Below are 15,644 nucleotides of genomic sequence, written 5' to 3'. Positions count from 1 at the left end.
GCCCTGGCAGGCGGATTTTTACCACTGAACCACCAGGGAAGCCCATGTGTTAGAGTACAAATCCATTTGTCTTATCAGAGGACATGAGAAAACTTCCCCTCCCCGACTCAGAGCAGCTCCCAAGGCTTCTCAAGGCACTCCATCCTTAGAATGGATGCTTGTTGGCTTTGGGGTGCTCTGACAAGCCGCCAGTGCCCCAGGGGCTGCTGCATCTGGAGGTCCTTCCTCGGCTCTCACCTGCCTCAGCCTGTCTAGGGCAGAGCTGGTCCCTCAGTGCAGCCGGAAGCCCCTCCCGACTCTTCCTCTCAACCTTGCTTGGCTGCCCCTCTCCAGCCACGGAGTTGGTTCCTCCCCGTCCCTCTGGAGGGCCCCCCAACACTCTCTATTTTGCTTTGTGGAAACGGAATGTTTGCAGCCGTACCTCCAACACCTAAAACCATGCCCAGTGCCAAGAAGTGTTCATTAAATAACTCCACACCCCAGTCCCCCAACGCCCTGGGTGCCACTGGTAGGGGTGGGGTGGGGGGGCGTACTATGAAGCAGCTTTGGGAACATGCCAGGGGGCTCTGGCTTTCAGAGGCCGTAAGGGGGCACAAGAGTGTGCCCCGTGTGTGAAATACATATGCCACTTCTGCTGGGTTCAACAGGGACCACTCCACACCCCCCAAATCCATGTCCTTTGGGAACTTCAGATGCCGCTTAATTTGGAGACAGGGTTTTTGGAGAAGTGATCAAGATGGGGTCGTCCTGGGCGAGGGTGGGCCCCAAGTTCAAGGACTGGTGTCCTTATAGAAGAGGGAAATCTGGACACGGAAGAGAGCACCACGTAGGGAGCAGGCCACGTGGCGACAGAGGCAGAGGTTGACGTGATGAACCCACACATCAGACACCAAGGGTTGCAGGCAGCCGCCTGAGGCGAGGGGAGAGGCGGCCACGCTTTCTCCCTTGGACCCTCCGGGAGGAACCAAACCTGCTGGCACTGGGATTTCTGGCTTCTGGCCTCGCACTGTGAGAGAGTTCAATTCTATTGTTTTCCATCCAAGTTCAGGGTGATTTGTTACAGCTAGGAAAGTAACACGCCACTTGCGTCAGCTTATTACCAGGGCAACGGGCATAAACCGTTTCCCAACCACTGGGTCCCCCCAGCCACCCCATCCAGGCTTCCCCTTGGGCTGGTGGCTGGGTCCCAGGTTCCCAGGTGCTCTGTTCCACTTGCTGGGAGAACGGCTTCTCCAGCACAGAAGTTAGTTTTGGGAGGCAGTTGACAGTGTTGGTCACCAAGCCAACTTTCCTATGGTTGCCTCCTTTGTTCCCTCCTCCCTCCTTCCAATCTTATTAATTATTTAGTTGGCTGCCTTGGGTCTTAGTTGCAGCACACAGGATCTTTTAGTTGCAGCATGCGAGAGCTAGTTCCCTGACCAGAAATCAAACCCAGCGCCCTTGCTTTAAGAGCCACAGAGTCTCAGCCACCTGACCCCCCGGGGAGTCCCCTCCATCCAGTCTTCAATCACATGTCACCTTCTCACGGAGGCTTTCCCTGGCCACCTTGCTTACGGGGGCAGCCCTGTTCCCTCCACAGCTCATTACCCCATTTGTTTTTCTTCCTCGTATTTCTCGCCATCAACTAGAGGATCGACTTTCTCATATGCTGTTCCCAGTAGGTGCCCGGCACCCACTACAGGCCTAACGAGTAGTTAAGTCATTGGATAAACCCCATGTGTGGGAGGCAGAATTACATCTCCTCCCAAAGACATTCAGTCCTAATCCCCAGAACCAGTGCATTAGGTGGCAAGGCAAACAAAGGCTCATTAAGGTAACAGATGGAATTAAGTTTGCCAATCAGCTGACCTTCAAACAGGGAGAGAGAGTAGCCTGGATTATCCAAGTGAACCCAAGATCACAAGATGCTTCCTTGTGGGAGAGGAAGGCAGGGAGAAAGCCAGGGAGAATGGACGGGGCCGCTTGCTTTGAAGATGGAGGAAGGAGCCCCGTGTCAGACTCCTGTGGCCTCTAGAAACTGGAAAAGGCAAGGTCGAGTTTCTCAGAAAACCTCCAGAAGAAACGCTGCCCCGAGGACGACCTTGACTTTAGCCCAGTGAGACACACTCCAGACCTCTGACCTCCAGACGTGCCTTGGGAGGGCTGTTGGGAAGTTGAAACGAGACAGGAAACGGAAATGGTCGGTCCTTAAACACTTGCAGTGCCCCGGCACCATCCTGGATTCCAAACACCGAGTAATTTCCCCTAAGTGCTTTTTCATTCCACTCCTCCCCCGCTTCCCCTCACTCTCTGCCGCTGAGGAAGCTTGGGATCTCTGGCTCTGGGGGGTGAGAGGGTGGGGGGACCTGGCCCATGTTCTGTGCGCTTCCTTCCTGGAGCGAGACCCTTTCATCTCAGTCCCCAAAGGGCACACAGGGGACAAAGGCTGCTGCCGCTATGTCCCCATTTTACAGAGGTGGAAACTAAGACCCCGGAAGGGGCAGGGGCTTGCCCAGGGCCTCACTGGGAACAGGTGACAAGACCCTGAAGCAGATCAGAGCGACCCACTCTGGCTGTGTGCCTGGGGGTGAAGATAAGGTTGGCCCCTGCCCCCACACCAGACCTGGCAGCCTGGACCATGCCACGACCCACCTGTGGGGAACTTCACTGAGGGGCAGGGGCTCCTTGCCTGGCCTCAGGTAGGTGACACACCTGGTCCCTGGCTGCTGTCCTGGCCAGGAGGCCCCAGAGAGCTGGGGGAAAGTGAGGCAGGGCTGTGCCTGAATCCTGGCACCTGGCAGTGTGATCTTAGGCAAGTTTCATGCCTCTCTGAGCCTCAGTTTCCTCATGAGGAAGATGGGCACGGTATTTGCCTTACAGCTCAGGGCCAGGAGGAATGCCAGATTCATCCAAAGGGCAAATGTTGGGAATTCCGTGGTAGTCCAGGGGTTATGGCTCTGCACTCTCAATGTGGAGGGCCCAGGGTTCAATCCCTAGTCAGGAAACAAAGATCCTGCAAGCCACGACTCGGCCAAAACATACATATATTCTTTTTCCCTTTTAAAGGGCATAGGTTGAACCAAGATTCAAACCAGCTTTGCTGACTCTGAAGCCCCAGGCCCTGTTCTCCACCTTGGTTCGCGGCCAGGCTGCCCCCAGGCCCCATCTCACCAGTCCGAGCAGACTGGAATGTAGGGGAAGGGTGAGAGGAGGAGCAGGCTGCATGCCGGGCCCCACTGCCCAGGCGTGGACCTTGGTTTCTGCCGCCCAGGGCCAGCGAGGAAGCAGGAGCCCGGTCAGAGGAGCTGGAGAGGCTGCCAGAGCTGGATGGGAAGAAGGCGGTGGGAGGGCAGCGATGCAGGAGGGCAGGGAGCAACCAGGAATGAGGAAACTGAGGCCAGAGGCGGGCCAGAGGGCTGCCCCAGGCCCCCAGGCCTCCCCAGCTCAGTTTCCATAACACAGAGGTTGGCGCCGGAGGAGGGGCATGGGGAGTACAAAGGAATGGTCTCTCTGGGCCTTTTGCTATCACCACTCAGCATGGTCCCTGTGGCCCAGGAGGAAAGACTATCTCTCCACAGCAGCTGTGAAGGCGCTGAGCTGGCTCCACCCACACCCGCCAGGTTGGTGGAGGCCCCTGACTGCACCAAAGAGCCCAACCCCTGCCCCGCATTTTATGGAGAAGGAAACTGACACAGAGCCAGGGACTTACCTCTGGTACTTGGCTCCCCGTAGCCGGTTCTCTTCCCTGACTATACTGGTCTGTACCATTTGTATTAGTGTCCTAATGACAGATTTTATTTTCCTCGGCTCCAAAATCACTGCAAACGGTGAGTGCAGCCAGGAAATTAATAGGACACTTCCTCCTTGGAAGAAAAGCTATGACAAATCTAGACAGTGTATTCAAAAGCAGAGACATCACTTTGCTGACAAAGGTCCATATAGTCAATACTATGGTTTTTCTAGTAGTCATGTACAGATGTGAGAGTTAGAACTTAAAGAAGGCTGAGTGTCAAAAAATAAATGCTTTGCAATTGTGGTGCTGGAGAAGACTCTTGAGAGTCCCCTGGACTGCAAGGAGATCAAACCACTCAATCCTAGAGGGAATCAACTCTGAATATTCATTGGAAGGACTGATGCTAAAGCTCCAATATTTGGGCCACCTGATGCAAAGAGCCAACTCATTGGAAAAGACCCTGATGCTGGGAAAGATTGAAGGCAAAAGGAGAAGGGGGCAGCAGAGGATGAGATGGTCAGATGTGTTAGGTAGTTAGAATAGGAAACAGGAGTCCAGAATGGTGGTGACTAAAAGATAAAGAAGGGAAAAGCCCTCGAAACTAGAACAAAGGAAGGTCCAAGGACCGGAGTGAGGACCTTAGGTAGAACAAACAATACTCCTGGCTAGCCCAATTTTCATAGGGCAGGCCTAGGGGGAGAAAAAAAACATATAAAAAGAGGAGCCAAAGGGCCGGGAGTCTCTCTCTCCCTGCCCTGCTCGCTGGCACGCTCTCCCACTGTCTTCTCTTCGCGTCTTTGGGTCAGCATGCCCTCAAGCCTTGAGGATGGATTTTCCTGCTAATATCTAAATAAAACAGAGCTGTAACACAGAGCTGTAACACTGATTTGTCTAAGAGCTATAACACGGTCTGTCCAAGACCCGAGAGCTGTGACGCGCCGAGGGCTTTAATGTCTGTCACTCCAAGTCTTTGTCGTGATGAGACAGAACCGAGGAACATACACTCGTCTAACCGATGGCATCACCAACTCAATGGACATGAGTTTAAGCAAACTCTGGAAGATGCTGAAGGACAGAGGAGGTTGGCATGCTGCAGTCTGTGGGGGTGCAGAGTATTGGACACAGCAACTGAACAACAACAAAAGACTGCTGTTACAAATCGCCATAAACGTGGCATCTTAAAACAGCACATATTTATTCCCAGTAGTTCTAGAGGCCGGAAGTCCAAAATCAATCTCAATGGACTGAAATCTAGGTATCCCACAGGGCTGCTTCTTTCCGGAGGCTCTCAAGGAGAATTCATTTCTTGCCTCTTCCGGCCTCTGGAGACCGGCTGCTCTCCTTGGCTTGTGACCTCTTCCTGGCGTCATTCCAGCCTCACTTCTGTTCTCACATCTCTTTAGTCAAAGCTCTCTCCACCTCCCTCTTACAAGCAGACTGTGATTACATTTAGGGCCTAGTTAGGTAATCCAGGAAAATCTCTCCATCCCCAAATCATTAATTTAATCACATCAGCAGAGTCTCTTTGCCACATAAGGTAATGTTCCCAGGTTCCAGGGACTAGGTCCTGGATATATTTGGGGGTCATTATTTAGCCCACCTCCCCACCCACCCCCACCCCCACTAACAGCCCTGTTCTCTGTTAGACACTTCTGCCCGTCCAAATCCTTCCCATCCAACTGGTTAAATAAATTAGGCAGCAGTGGCATACAGTGGAGCAGTCATTAGAAACAGTGAGGGAGAATGGTTGCTGATCTGGACTACAATGTGATCTGGATTTTTATTTTAAAAAATATATTTCTAGAGAGAGGAATATTATAATATTCTGATTAAGATCAGTGTTTCTGGGTCCAGGAAATCTAGGTTCAAGTCCTTCCTGTGCTATTTACTGTGTGACACCAAGCAATTCACTTAACCTGATGCCTCAGTTTCTTCATCTGTAAAATGGGAATACTTGTACTTACCTCAGAGGGATATTGAAAGTCTGTATAAAGTGCTTAAAACAGTGCTTGCCACAAAATATGCCCCACTTAACTGTTGGAGGGTTTTCCCTTGTAGCTCAGTCAGTAAAGAAATTGCCTACAAGGCAGGAGACTCAGGTTTGATTCCTGGGTTGGGAAGATACCCTGGAGAAGGAAATGGCAACCCACTGCAGTATTCTTGCCTGGAGAATCCCATGGACAGAGGAGCCTGGTGGGCTATAGTCCATGGCGTCACAAGAGTCAGACAAGACTGAGCAACTAAACCACCACCAACTATAGGATACATTTGTTGTTGTTCAGTTGCTCAGTTTTGTCCAACTCTGCGACCCTATTGACTGCAACATGCCAGGCTTTCCTGTCCTTCACCATTTCCCGGAGCGTATGCAAACTCATGTCCATTGAGTCGATGATGCCATCCAACCATCTCATCCTCTGTCATCCCCTTCTCTTCCTGACTTCAATCTTTCCCAGCATCAGGGTATTTTCTAATGAGTTGACTCTTCACATCATGTGGTCAAAGTATTGGAGCTTCAGCTTCAGCATCAGTCCTTCCAATGAATATTCAGGCTTGATTTCCTTTAGGATTAACTGGCTTGATCTCCTTGCAGTCAAAGGGATTCTCAAGAATCTTCTCCAACATTTATATGTAAAATATAAATTATATGTAAAAATGTAAGATATTTATATGTCTCTATATATACACACATACTAAATGCAGCCTACAAAAAGATAACTAGAAGGCTATTCTCCAAAAACAAATGTCTTTAAGTTTTTCTTATTGATTTTTTAAATATTTATTTATTTGGCTTTGCTGTGTCTTAGCATACAGGATCTTCACTGTGGCATGCAGGATCTTTGAACTCTTAGTTGCAGCATGTGGGATCTCGTTCCCTGACCAGGGATTGAACCTGGGCCTCCTTAATTGGGAGTAAGGAGTCTTAGCCACTGGACCACCAAGGAAGCCCCCTGAATTTTTTAATTGTTTTTAAAATTTTTTAATCTCAGTGATGGGTCTATAAATAATTGGTATCATCTTTTTGTTTCTCTGCAAGATCTGTTTATACACAATACACAATTATTTGTATAATAAAAATGAAATTTTAAAATTTAAGAATCTAACCAAAAAAAGCAACCCAGAATCCTAATCCTTAAAGCTTCTGCTATGGCTCGCTCTGCCCCGGGGAACACTCCCAATCTGCACAGTCTCACAATCTCCCCTTCTTACTTCCTGGAGCTCTTGTCTGGAAACAGTAGCTCTCAGCTGTGAACTCCAGGAGCCCAGATGGAAACAGAGCGGGAGTGTATTCTGAGAAGAAACAGCCAGCCGGCTGCAGAAAAACACCCCTCACCCATCAACAGTGCACATCAACTTTGTGCAACATTCCCATCCCCGATTACAACCTCATGAAGGGTAATTGACCTCCAAGGGCTTGCCCAAGGTCACAGCGCACAGAGTTCCCACCTCAAACCTGCTGCCACCACCGCCACAGGGCATATGCCATGACCGGAGCTTCACCAAAATGGGGCAAGGGTTCCTGGCCTGCAGTTCTTTCCCCTGAGACGCATGACTCTCCCTACCCACTCATCTTCAGACCCTTGCATGTTAAACCCACTTTTGTTGTGTTGTGTTAGTCACTCAGTCCTGTCCAACTCTTTGTGACCCCGTGGACTGCAGCCCACCAGGCTCCTCTGTCCATGGAATTCTCCTGGCAAGAATACTGGAGTGAGTTGCCATGCCCTCCTCCAGGGAATCTTCCCGACCCCGGGGTCAAACCCAGGTTTCCTGCATTGTAGGCAGATTCTTTACCATTTGAGCTACCCAGGAAGCCCATTTTACAGATGGGCAAGTAAGAGTCCTTGGAGAATGAAAATGGCCCAAAGATGCAATCCCAGAACTGGCCACACGGTGGCAGCACCAGGCCTTGTGACCGCCTCCTCTGGGCTTTGCATCCTCTTACCGCCCTCTGGCGATTATGAGAAAAGGTGACTGAGGCAAGGTTGTCACCTCTGGGGGGAATATTCTGACAGAAGCAGGACTTGGGGCCCCTTGCATTGGTGGCCTTGCGTTGACTGGCCATTATCCAGCCCCCGTCACAGGGAAGTCCCGGTCACAGGGAAGCCCAAGGAACTTGGACTTTTCAAGGTGACTGTTTAGTGGAGGTGGGTGAGGGTAGGAGGGTATGGACAGGCTCCTCTCCACCTGCAGCAACCTCAGGGATTGAAGCCGCAGTGAGGAGTCAGGCCCCTATCCCCAGGATGGCTGCTCTGTTGTTAACCGTATCTTTCTCTGAGAAATGCAAAGTCAGAAGAAAACATCTCTGCGAACACGAGGAGAGGGGTGGCAATGAGCAGCTGGGGTCTGGCCTGCACCACGGGGTCTCCTTAGCTGGACCAGGCCTCCCAAGGAAGCCAAGGCTGGGAGACCCAGTCACCAGATTCAGCAGGAGGAGCAGAAAAGGTAGGGAGCACAGGGTGGGGCTGTGAGACATGAGACCCTCCCCAGGCCACGGTATCACGGACTGAAGGGGGATGCCTTATCCCAAGCAGGTCACATCAAATGCTCCCTTTGGGGATTCTGGGATTGAGACAGAGAAAGGCCAGCCAGCCTCCTTGAACAGCTGGAAAAGTACCAAGTAATTCCGGGCGGGTGACGTGGAAAAGGTCTCCTGTGAAGAGAAAGAAAGCGGGGAGGGGAAGGGATATAGGAAGGCCTCCCCCAGCACGTCATGGCACTCCTGGCCTAGTTCCTGCCCTGGTGAGGGAGGCTCTAGGGCCATCATAGGCCCCTTGGGGACTTAAAGGCCCATCAGTGAAGGGGGAACAGCATCCCAGACAGCGGTGACTCTGGAGACCTGAACACCTGTTGGCCCCTCAGAGGCGGCTTCCATGGCTCCTCATCCCTCAGACGTGTGGTGTGACCTCAGCTTCCCTCCTTCCTCCCACAGGAGCACTCTGCAGACGCGAAGACCCCGCCAGTGTGACAGGGTGACAAGGGCAGATGCTCACAGCAGGAACCAAAACAAGCAGGTGGCGGACAGCCCTGCAGAAGCTGAGGCTGCTGCCTCCCCACACGGCGCTGTCTGCCTCCAGAGGGCTTCAGGTCGGTGCTACCTTATCTGTTCAGTTCAGTCGCTCAGTCGTGGCCTGCTCTTTGCGACCCCATGGACTGCAGCATGCCAGGCCTCCCTGTCCTTCACCAACTCCATCACCAACCTTATTTGAACGTGTGCTAATACAAAGACCATGAATTATTTCTATGTTTTTAAAAAAAATTAAAGAGAAAAGTTAAACTCTCCTGAGGGGGTCTGAGGGAGTTGGCCTATCACTCCCCAACAGGGAGGCCCCAGCAGGTAGTGATCAGCTCACTGGCTGGCTGTCCAGCCTCTGGAGGGCGACCTCAGCAGACCAGCATGCCCGTCATCTGCTGAAACCAGGAAAGCAGGGACCCCACAGCCCCTCCTTGTCCCAGAACTGCTTCTCTTTTTTTTTTTATAGGGTGGGAGAACTGCTTCTCTTTATAGACCCCTGTCCCCATCCATCCCCTGAAGTCCCAGGCCTGGGACTGAAGTCCTGGGTGGCCATCCACGGCCGGAGGGCCTTGGAGGGCCCCATATCCTCTGACCCCTGGTCTCCTGGTGGGCAGAGCAGGACTGGAACAACTCCAGCCCCCGCTGAGCCGGACATCCTTCCACACACTGACCTGAGTCTTGTGCCTGGAGGTGGGGACCATCCTTGTGCCCACTTGACAGAGGAGGAGACTCGGGCTCAGAGAGGGGTGCTGCTGCCCTGCCCAGAGTCCCACAGCCAGTGGGGAGCAAAACCAGATCCGCGCCCCAGGCCATCTCTGCACCTCCCTGCTGAGCATCCCGTGGCCATGAACCCAGGGATTCCGGGACACAAAGCCCGCTGAGCCTTTCACCCAGGCCTGACCCTCGCTAAGCCCTGGACAAACAGTATTAATCGCCAGGGTGGCCTTCCCTAACCTGCACTGACCTCCACTACAGCGCCACCACGTGGGGAGCCGCAAACCTTTTCTTTATTGCAAACGTGATACACAGTCCCGGGGGGGGGGGGGGGGGCACCTGGGAACAGCAGGAACCAGAGGGAGCCAAGGATGGGGTCTCCCAAAACCAAAGGGTCCCTGCTTCCCTTGCTCAGGGCAGGAGCCTGACCTGACTCCCACCATGCAGCACAGATAGGGCAGCCTCAAGAGCCCCAGAGAAGGCTGAGAGCAGGGAGGCCCAGCAGGGAGTCGGGGAGGGTCAGCCCCCCGGGGCCAGTGTGGAGTGGGGTAGCCTTCCGTGCCCCGTGGATGCAAACCGAGCCTGGGCTTTGTCTCCCAGGGCCCCAGCAGACATCCAGTGTTAGAAGCGAGGGGGCTGCCAGGGTGGGGTGCGCAAGAGGCCGAATGATCCTGTCCCCTGCTACACAGTATCTCAGCGTCGCCAACTGCTGGCCCAGCGGCCCTGGTCCTTCGCAGCCGGCATCTTCTGCTGTTTCCGCCCTCCCCCGGCAGCGACCACGAGGCTCAGCTCACTGGGGGGCCTCGGCGATGGCCTTCTCCACCCGCAGGTACCAGGGCTGGATGTGAGTGTGACGCATGAGGTCGTCGAAGGCCTCCAGACCCTCCATCACACGCAGCACGCCGTAGACTGCCTGGGGATGGGTACAGAGGGGTGTCCACACCGGCCCATCACCTCCCCTCTCTGAGAGCCCCATGACCCACTCTAGGGAAACAGCAAATTAGCCAAGATGGGTGGTCAGGTGCTTTTGCCCCATGTTTTGTGAATAATGAATATGTAATGGCTGAGATCACTTATAGCACTGCGTGTGAACCTCACGAGGTACTCGCTTGGCCACGGGCTACTTTGGTTCTGTAAGCACATATAAGCTCCACCTGGAATGCCCCAGAGGCTGTGTTGTGTTGTGTGCGCTTATGTTACGTCTACTGCTACAGCTGCGGTGCCAGCCAGGAGAGAATAAACGCATCTGCAGTTCCTACGGCTCCCTGAGCTTTCTTCCAGCCTCGCAGCTCGGGCCTTGTCTCCCCTGGGTTCAGCAAACAGTGCAGTGTGAACAGCAAGACAACTGGCGTCACGAACAGGATCAGCGATACAATTGGCATAGTCGGCAGGATTAGTGAGACACCCGCTAATGGGCCAGTTTTGCACATGGGGCTTTGAATGAAGTGTGTGGGCTGGTTGCAGGTTTTGCCTACCCTGCACCCACATCCCCTTTTCCGGGCAACAAAGCGCATCTCCCCCCCCCCCCAAACTCAGAGTTTCCTCTGAGAAAATGCCCTCCCCAACCCTCAGGTCCTGAGATTTTAGAAGAGGGGACCCCATTACCTGCTCCAAGACCTGAACCTTGCAAGCCACATATTCTACCCTGGCAGAACTACTTCAAGGATTGGTACTGGGGTCAGGCTAACAACCCTGTCACAGTACTTTTTGCTAGGTAGAAGCCTGGAGCACTTGTTTTCCTTAAGCCCTTGACAATCAGTGGAGCCAGGTGCCCCTGGGATGGAGGAGCTGTGAGATGCAGGTATTGACCACACCTGGGTTTTCCCAGCCTGGGCCTTCCCCACACCCCAAGGAGAGACCCTCCGATATGTGCACCCCCTGCCGCCACCACACTCACCAGATCAGCCAGGTTCGGCTTCTGGCCCCCCATGAAGGGCCGGTCTTTGCCCACAGCTGCCACCCACTTGTTGGCAGCCTCGTAGAGATCCTCCCGCACGTCATCCCGGAGGTGGTGCCTGGGCAGGGATGGAGAAGAAGTCCATCAGGGGACTCTGAACCCTGGCACAGGTGGGGAGCGCGGGAAGGCCCGGGACCAACACGGCTCTCGGGGCAGGGGAGGGGAACAGAGTAAGGTACAAGACGGGGACCCAGAACTGGACTCCAAGGCCAGCCCTGCTTCCCCTGGGGTGGCGGAGGCAATCAGGAGTTTGGGGGTTTGAGTCTCAGATGGGTTAATGCTGGGGGTGGGGAAGCCCCCAGGTGCACGCATGCGTACCCACCCACGCATCCACGTGTGCACCATCACCTGCGCTTGAGCCGCTTGCTGATGAAGTACATGGCAGCTGCGCCCACGTACTTGGCCATGGCGCCCTCCACGGTCCCGAAATTGCCCTCCTTGACAATGTAGTCAAAGGAGGCCAAGGCCTCGGCCGGCGTGCGGTACACGTTGGGGGAGATGATGTGTACCAACCAGTCGTCCGCCCACTGCCGCCACTTCATCTCCTCCCTGCGGGCGAGGGGGACAGAGGGCAGGCCAGGTGGGCTTCATGAGCCAGCATCTCCTCTCCTCCCTGCGGGCAAGGGGGGCGGATGGCCGGCTTGGTGTGCTTCCTGTGCCAGCACCCGGGGCGGGGAGAGGAACAAGGAGACTCAGTCCCGCCCGTGGCCCAGCCCCAGCCCTCAAGGCTTATAGCATCTCGCACAGCCCAGTCCCCTCGGGGGGAGACCACCCCCGCCCCACACCCCAGGGCCAGCCCCGGCCCCACTCACGTTCTGGCCTCCTTGCCCCCATACATCCGCTGGGCCTCCTTCTCATCCAACATGAGCCAATACTTGTTGCAGAACTCGGTCACCTCCTTGCCCTGGTCGTTCACCGCCTTCATGGGCGGATAGTAGGTGATGATGTCCGCCAGGGGTTGCCTTTGGGAGACATCTAGAGTTTACCCCGACTCCCTCTTCCTCCCGGAGACTAAGCCCTCACCTCCTTGGGATGAATAATACTTCTCCGACCTGAGTCGACCCACAGAAGCTTCCCACCCTCTTGTGACTGACACAGGAGGTCCTGCAGCAAGAGGGATTTTGGGCAGACTCTGGAAGCACCTCCCCGACAGAGGGAGATTCACGGAGGAGAGGAAGGGGCAAATCTCAGAGACACCCACAGCACATTCTGGACATCTAAGCTGCAGCCCCACCCCCACGCCCGTGGAGGAGCCCAGGGGAGGCCTCCCTGAGACAGGAGAGGGCGTGAGATGTGGTGCCAGCCTGGGCCGCAGGGGCTCCTTACCCCGACACCAGATAGGTCTTGAGGGCGCTGATGATGACAGAGGAGTCGTTCAGTTGTTGCTGGAGAAGAGGATGGTTTAGATCAAGGCTGGGAGGGGTGGTGGGGACTGGCTGACTGGCCACTGGCTGGATCACCAGGGGCTCTTCTACAATCCTGACACCCAGGCATTCTGCAGGAACTGGTCAGGGGGATCCTGGGTGTTGTGTCCCTGTCCCTGGGGGTTCACCCCGAAAACTGATGCTCATTGAGTTCTACCTTCCCCCAGGTCACAGTCCCCACTATCAGGGAAGCCTGTCCTATGCAAGTGTGGCTAATGGAGAGGAGGAGGTGGGAAGGACCCAGGATCTGAGCCCTGCCCCCTCTCCCACCTGGCCTCCTGGGCACTGAAGGGCTGGGTGGACTCAGAAGCTACAGACTAGGAGCCAAGCCCTACACCCCACAAGGTACGGTTCTCTGTCGATCAATGAAGCCAAGTCAGAGAGGCTAAGTGACTGGTCCTAAGTCACACAGCCAGGGAGTGGCAGAGCCCCTCCTTGAACCCAGGCCACCCACGTTGTTAAGCTCTGTGGCGCTCTGCCTCCCTTAGACTCACTGGTTTATAATCCTCAGCGGAGGCCCAAAGAGCCCACGTTCCTCCTGGGGCTGCAGAGCAGGGTCTAACTCAGGGGTGTTCCAGGACAACCTGGGACACTGGGGCAGGGGGCAGCTCCCCAAGGCTCACCAAGCTCTCTCCTTCCTGGGCCATAACGATGGGCACCTTCCTGTAGGAGGAGAACTTGATCTCGGCCCGGCGCACGGGGTTCACCTCCACCACCTGGTAGGGCAGGGCGTGGAAGTCGAGGAAGGCGCGGACCTTGCTGCAGAAGGGACACGTTTTGTACTGGTACAGCGTCAGCTGCAGGCGGCTGGACAGGGAGAGCTGGACGAGGAGCAGAGGAGGAGCTTCTGAAGCCGGGGGCCCAGGCCCCAGCCCCAAGCAAACCTTTCCCAGGGGTTTTCCAGGGTGTCTCTGAGAATTTCGGGGAGAATGGGGGATGGGTGGCGAGGAGGTGGGGAAGGGCTCTTGCAGCGGACAGTTGAGGCTCAAGCGCCCATCAGAAAGTCTGTTCTGTGTAGGAGGGATCTTCTCATCTCTGTCCAATGCTAGACAGACATCTCTCCGCTCTTTCCGGTCCCAAGGAAATGTCAGACACCAGCAGGTGTGTGTCCCCCGGATGCAACTGCTTCAACTTGGGAGTGCCCACCCCTACTCCCTAGCACGTCTGGGTGAGGGGGCAGAGCCCAGCGTTTCGCTGGTGGTGGTTCGGTTGCTCAGTCGTGTCAGACTCTTCGCGACCCCATGGATTGCAGCATGCCAGGCTTCCCTGTCCTACACTATCTCCCAGAGTTTGCACAAACTCATGTACAAAGCCCCAACAGGAGAGGGTGGAATCTGGGCCCCTGGCCTTCACAGAGCAGGAGAGCCCCAGGTGAGCTTGCCGCATACTCACGTTTGAAAGTCACAGCTGCGGTCCCCCTCCCCCACTGTTCCAAGATGGGAGACTGAGGCTGGGCCATGGAGGTGGGTGGGCAGGGAGACACTGGATGACTCCACTCCCCATCCACTCCTGTTCCCAGGGGTTCAGGAAATGGGCGTCTGTGGGGGCGTGGTGGGGGTGCAGGCTGGCGCTGTGTACAGAGCATAGCAAAGGGCAGCTGGGCCATCCCCTCGCCTGGGGGGACATACCCTTGTTCCTTGCCTCAGGGCCTGGAATCTAATGGTCATCAGTTTCGTAAAAATACTAACAACACTAATAATACACACTAATAATACACTAAAATACACAACCTCAGGATTTGGAGACAGGGGGAGGGGGAAGGAGGCGAAAAATGTTTGGAAAATGATAAACCGTGCAAGAGACTTTCCCTTTTCAGTGATTTCCAAATCTTCCCATTAAAAAGTCTTAAAACACGTTTGTAAAACGACTTTAAAACAGAGGCTGTTCCAGTTAGCAGCATCAGTAAGGCCCCATTTCACAGGTGAGGACTTTGAGGACTGGAGGGCTTAAAACCAAGTCACTTGCTCAAGGTCAAGAGGCGACAGAGGAGGTGATTCCTGACGCCGCCGGTTCCCAGAAGTCCCGGGGTTCCGCGCTCACCCCAGGGCCCCTACCCAAGGGTTGGTCTTTACCTGTGCGGCTTGCTACCCAAGCCCTTACCTCGGGCTTACCTGTGCGGCCGAGCGCTCTGCGCGGAGGTCCTGGGCACGCAGGTGCCACCGCGCCGTGTGGTATAGTCCCAGGGCGCCACCCAGGGCCAGCGCCGCCGCCCCCAGAAGCCGTGGACCCCCCTTGCGGGCCGTAGCGGCGGGGCCTGAGCCTCCCGCTGCCCTGGTGAAGCCGGCCCGGCTGTGCGCGTGGAGTCCCAGCGCCGGCCGATCGCCCAGCCTCCAGGCCACAGCTCGCCCGTGGGGCCACAGCGCCCGTACAGCGTGGGCCATGTTTGCTCCGCCGGCGCCGCGGAAGGGCGCGAGAAACAAAGACTGCCTTGGCTCTGGCTCCCCTTAAAGGGCGGGGGCCAGCCGGTTGCCAGGGGTGACGGTGACGCCGAGCAGGGCGGGGCAGCCCTCGTGGGACCGAGCGTGCGTCCCCGGCGCCCAACTTTTAAAACATCTATTTAAAACTTTTAAAACATCTGTCAGAAACACCTGAGGATGTCTGCTAACTGCCCCTCGGCTTCTAGAGTGTAGACGTAACTGGTCTCGGTGGTGACCCGGAGCCGAATGCAGGAACTCAGGCGTGCAGCTCGCCATGTGGCCCTCAGTTCACTCAGTCGTGTCCGACTCTTTGCGACCCCATGGACTGCAGCACACCAGGCCTCCCTGTCCATCGCCAACTCCCTGAGTTTACTCAAACTCATCTCCATTGAGTCGGTGATGCCATCCA

General features: G+C 55.2%; 1 protein-coding gene and 1 non-coding gene across 2 annotated transcripts; both read right to left on the bottom strand.

Annotated features, from left to right (window-relative positions):
- Window positions 1-6,581: 6,581 nt before the first annotated feature.
- Window positions 6,582-6,654, bottom strand: TRNAG-CCC. The gene has a single exon. It is a non-coding gene; the product is annotated as a tRNA-Gly (tRNA).
- Window positions 6,655-9,712: 3,058 nt separating this feature from the next.
- Window positions 9,713-15,234, bottom strand: PTGES2 (prostaglandin E synthase 2). Its single transcript, XM_043917371.1, has 7 exons — window positions 14,930-15,234; window positions 13,442-13,639; window positions 12,721-12,779; window positions 12,207-12,356; window positions 11,743-11,943; window positions 11,335-11,452; window positions 9,713-10,350 (listed from the first exon to the last, which is right to left on the bottom strand). The coding sequence occupies exons 1-7, from the start codon at window positions 15,197-15,199 to the stop codon at window positions 10,228-10,230; spliced, it is 1,119 nt and encodes a 372-aa protein (XP_043773306.1). The 5' UTR covers window positions 15,200-15,234; the 3' UTR covers window positions 9,713-10,227.
- Window positions 15,235-15,644: the final 410 nt, after the last annotated feature.

This window comes from Cervus elaphus, chromosome 11 (genome assembly GCF_910594005.1).
Source record: "Cervus elaphus chromosome 11, mCerEla1.1, whole genome shotgun sequence".
NCBI lineage: Eukaryota > Metazoa > Chordata > Mammalia > Artiodactyla > Cervidae > Cervus > Cervus elaphus.
This window is presented reverse-complemented; position numbering and strand designations above follow the sequence as displayed.

What these genes read in the sequence shown, in the direction of transcription:
- PTGES2 (XM_043917371.1), bottom strand. Translation starts at nt 15,199, where the DNA reads ATGGCCCACGCTGTACGGGCGCTGTGGCCCCACGGGCGAGCTGTGGCC. An exon ending in AGCAAGCGGCTCAAGCGCAG is followed by an intron (nt 11,453 to 11,742) that starts GTGATGGTGCAC and finishes ATCCCTGCCCAG; the next exon opens with GCACCACCTCCGGGATGACG. An exon ending in AGCCGAACCTGGCTGATCTG is followed by an intron (nt 10,351 to 11,334) that starts GTGAGTGTGGTG and finishes ACCCATCCCCAG; the next exon opens with GCAGTCTACGGCGTGCTGCG.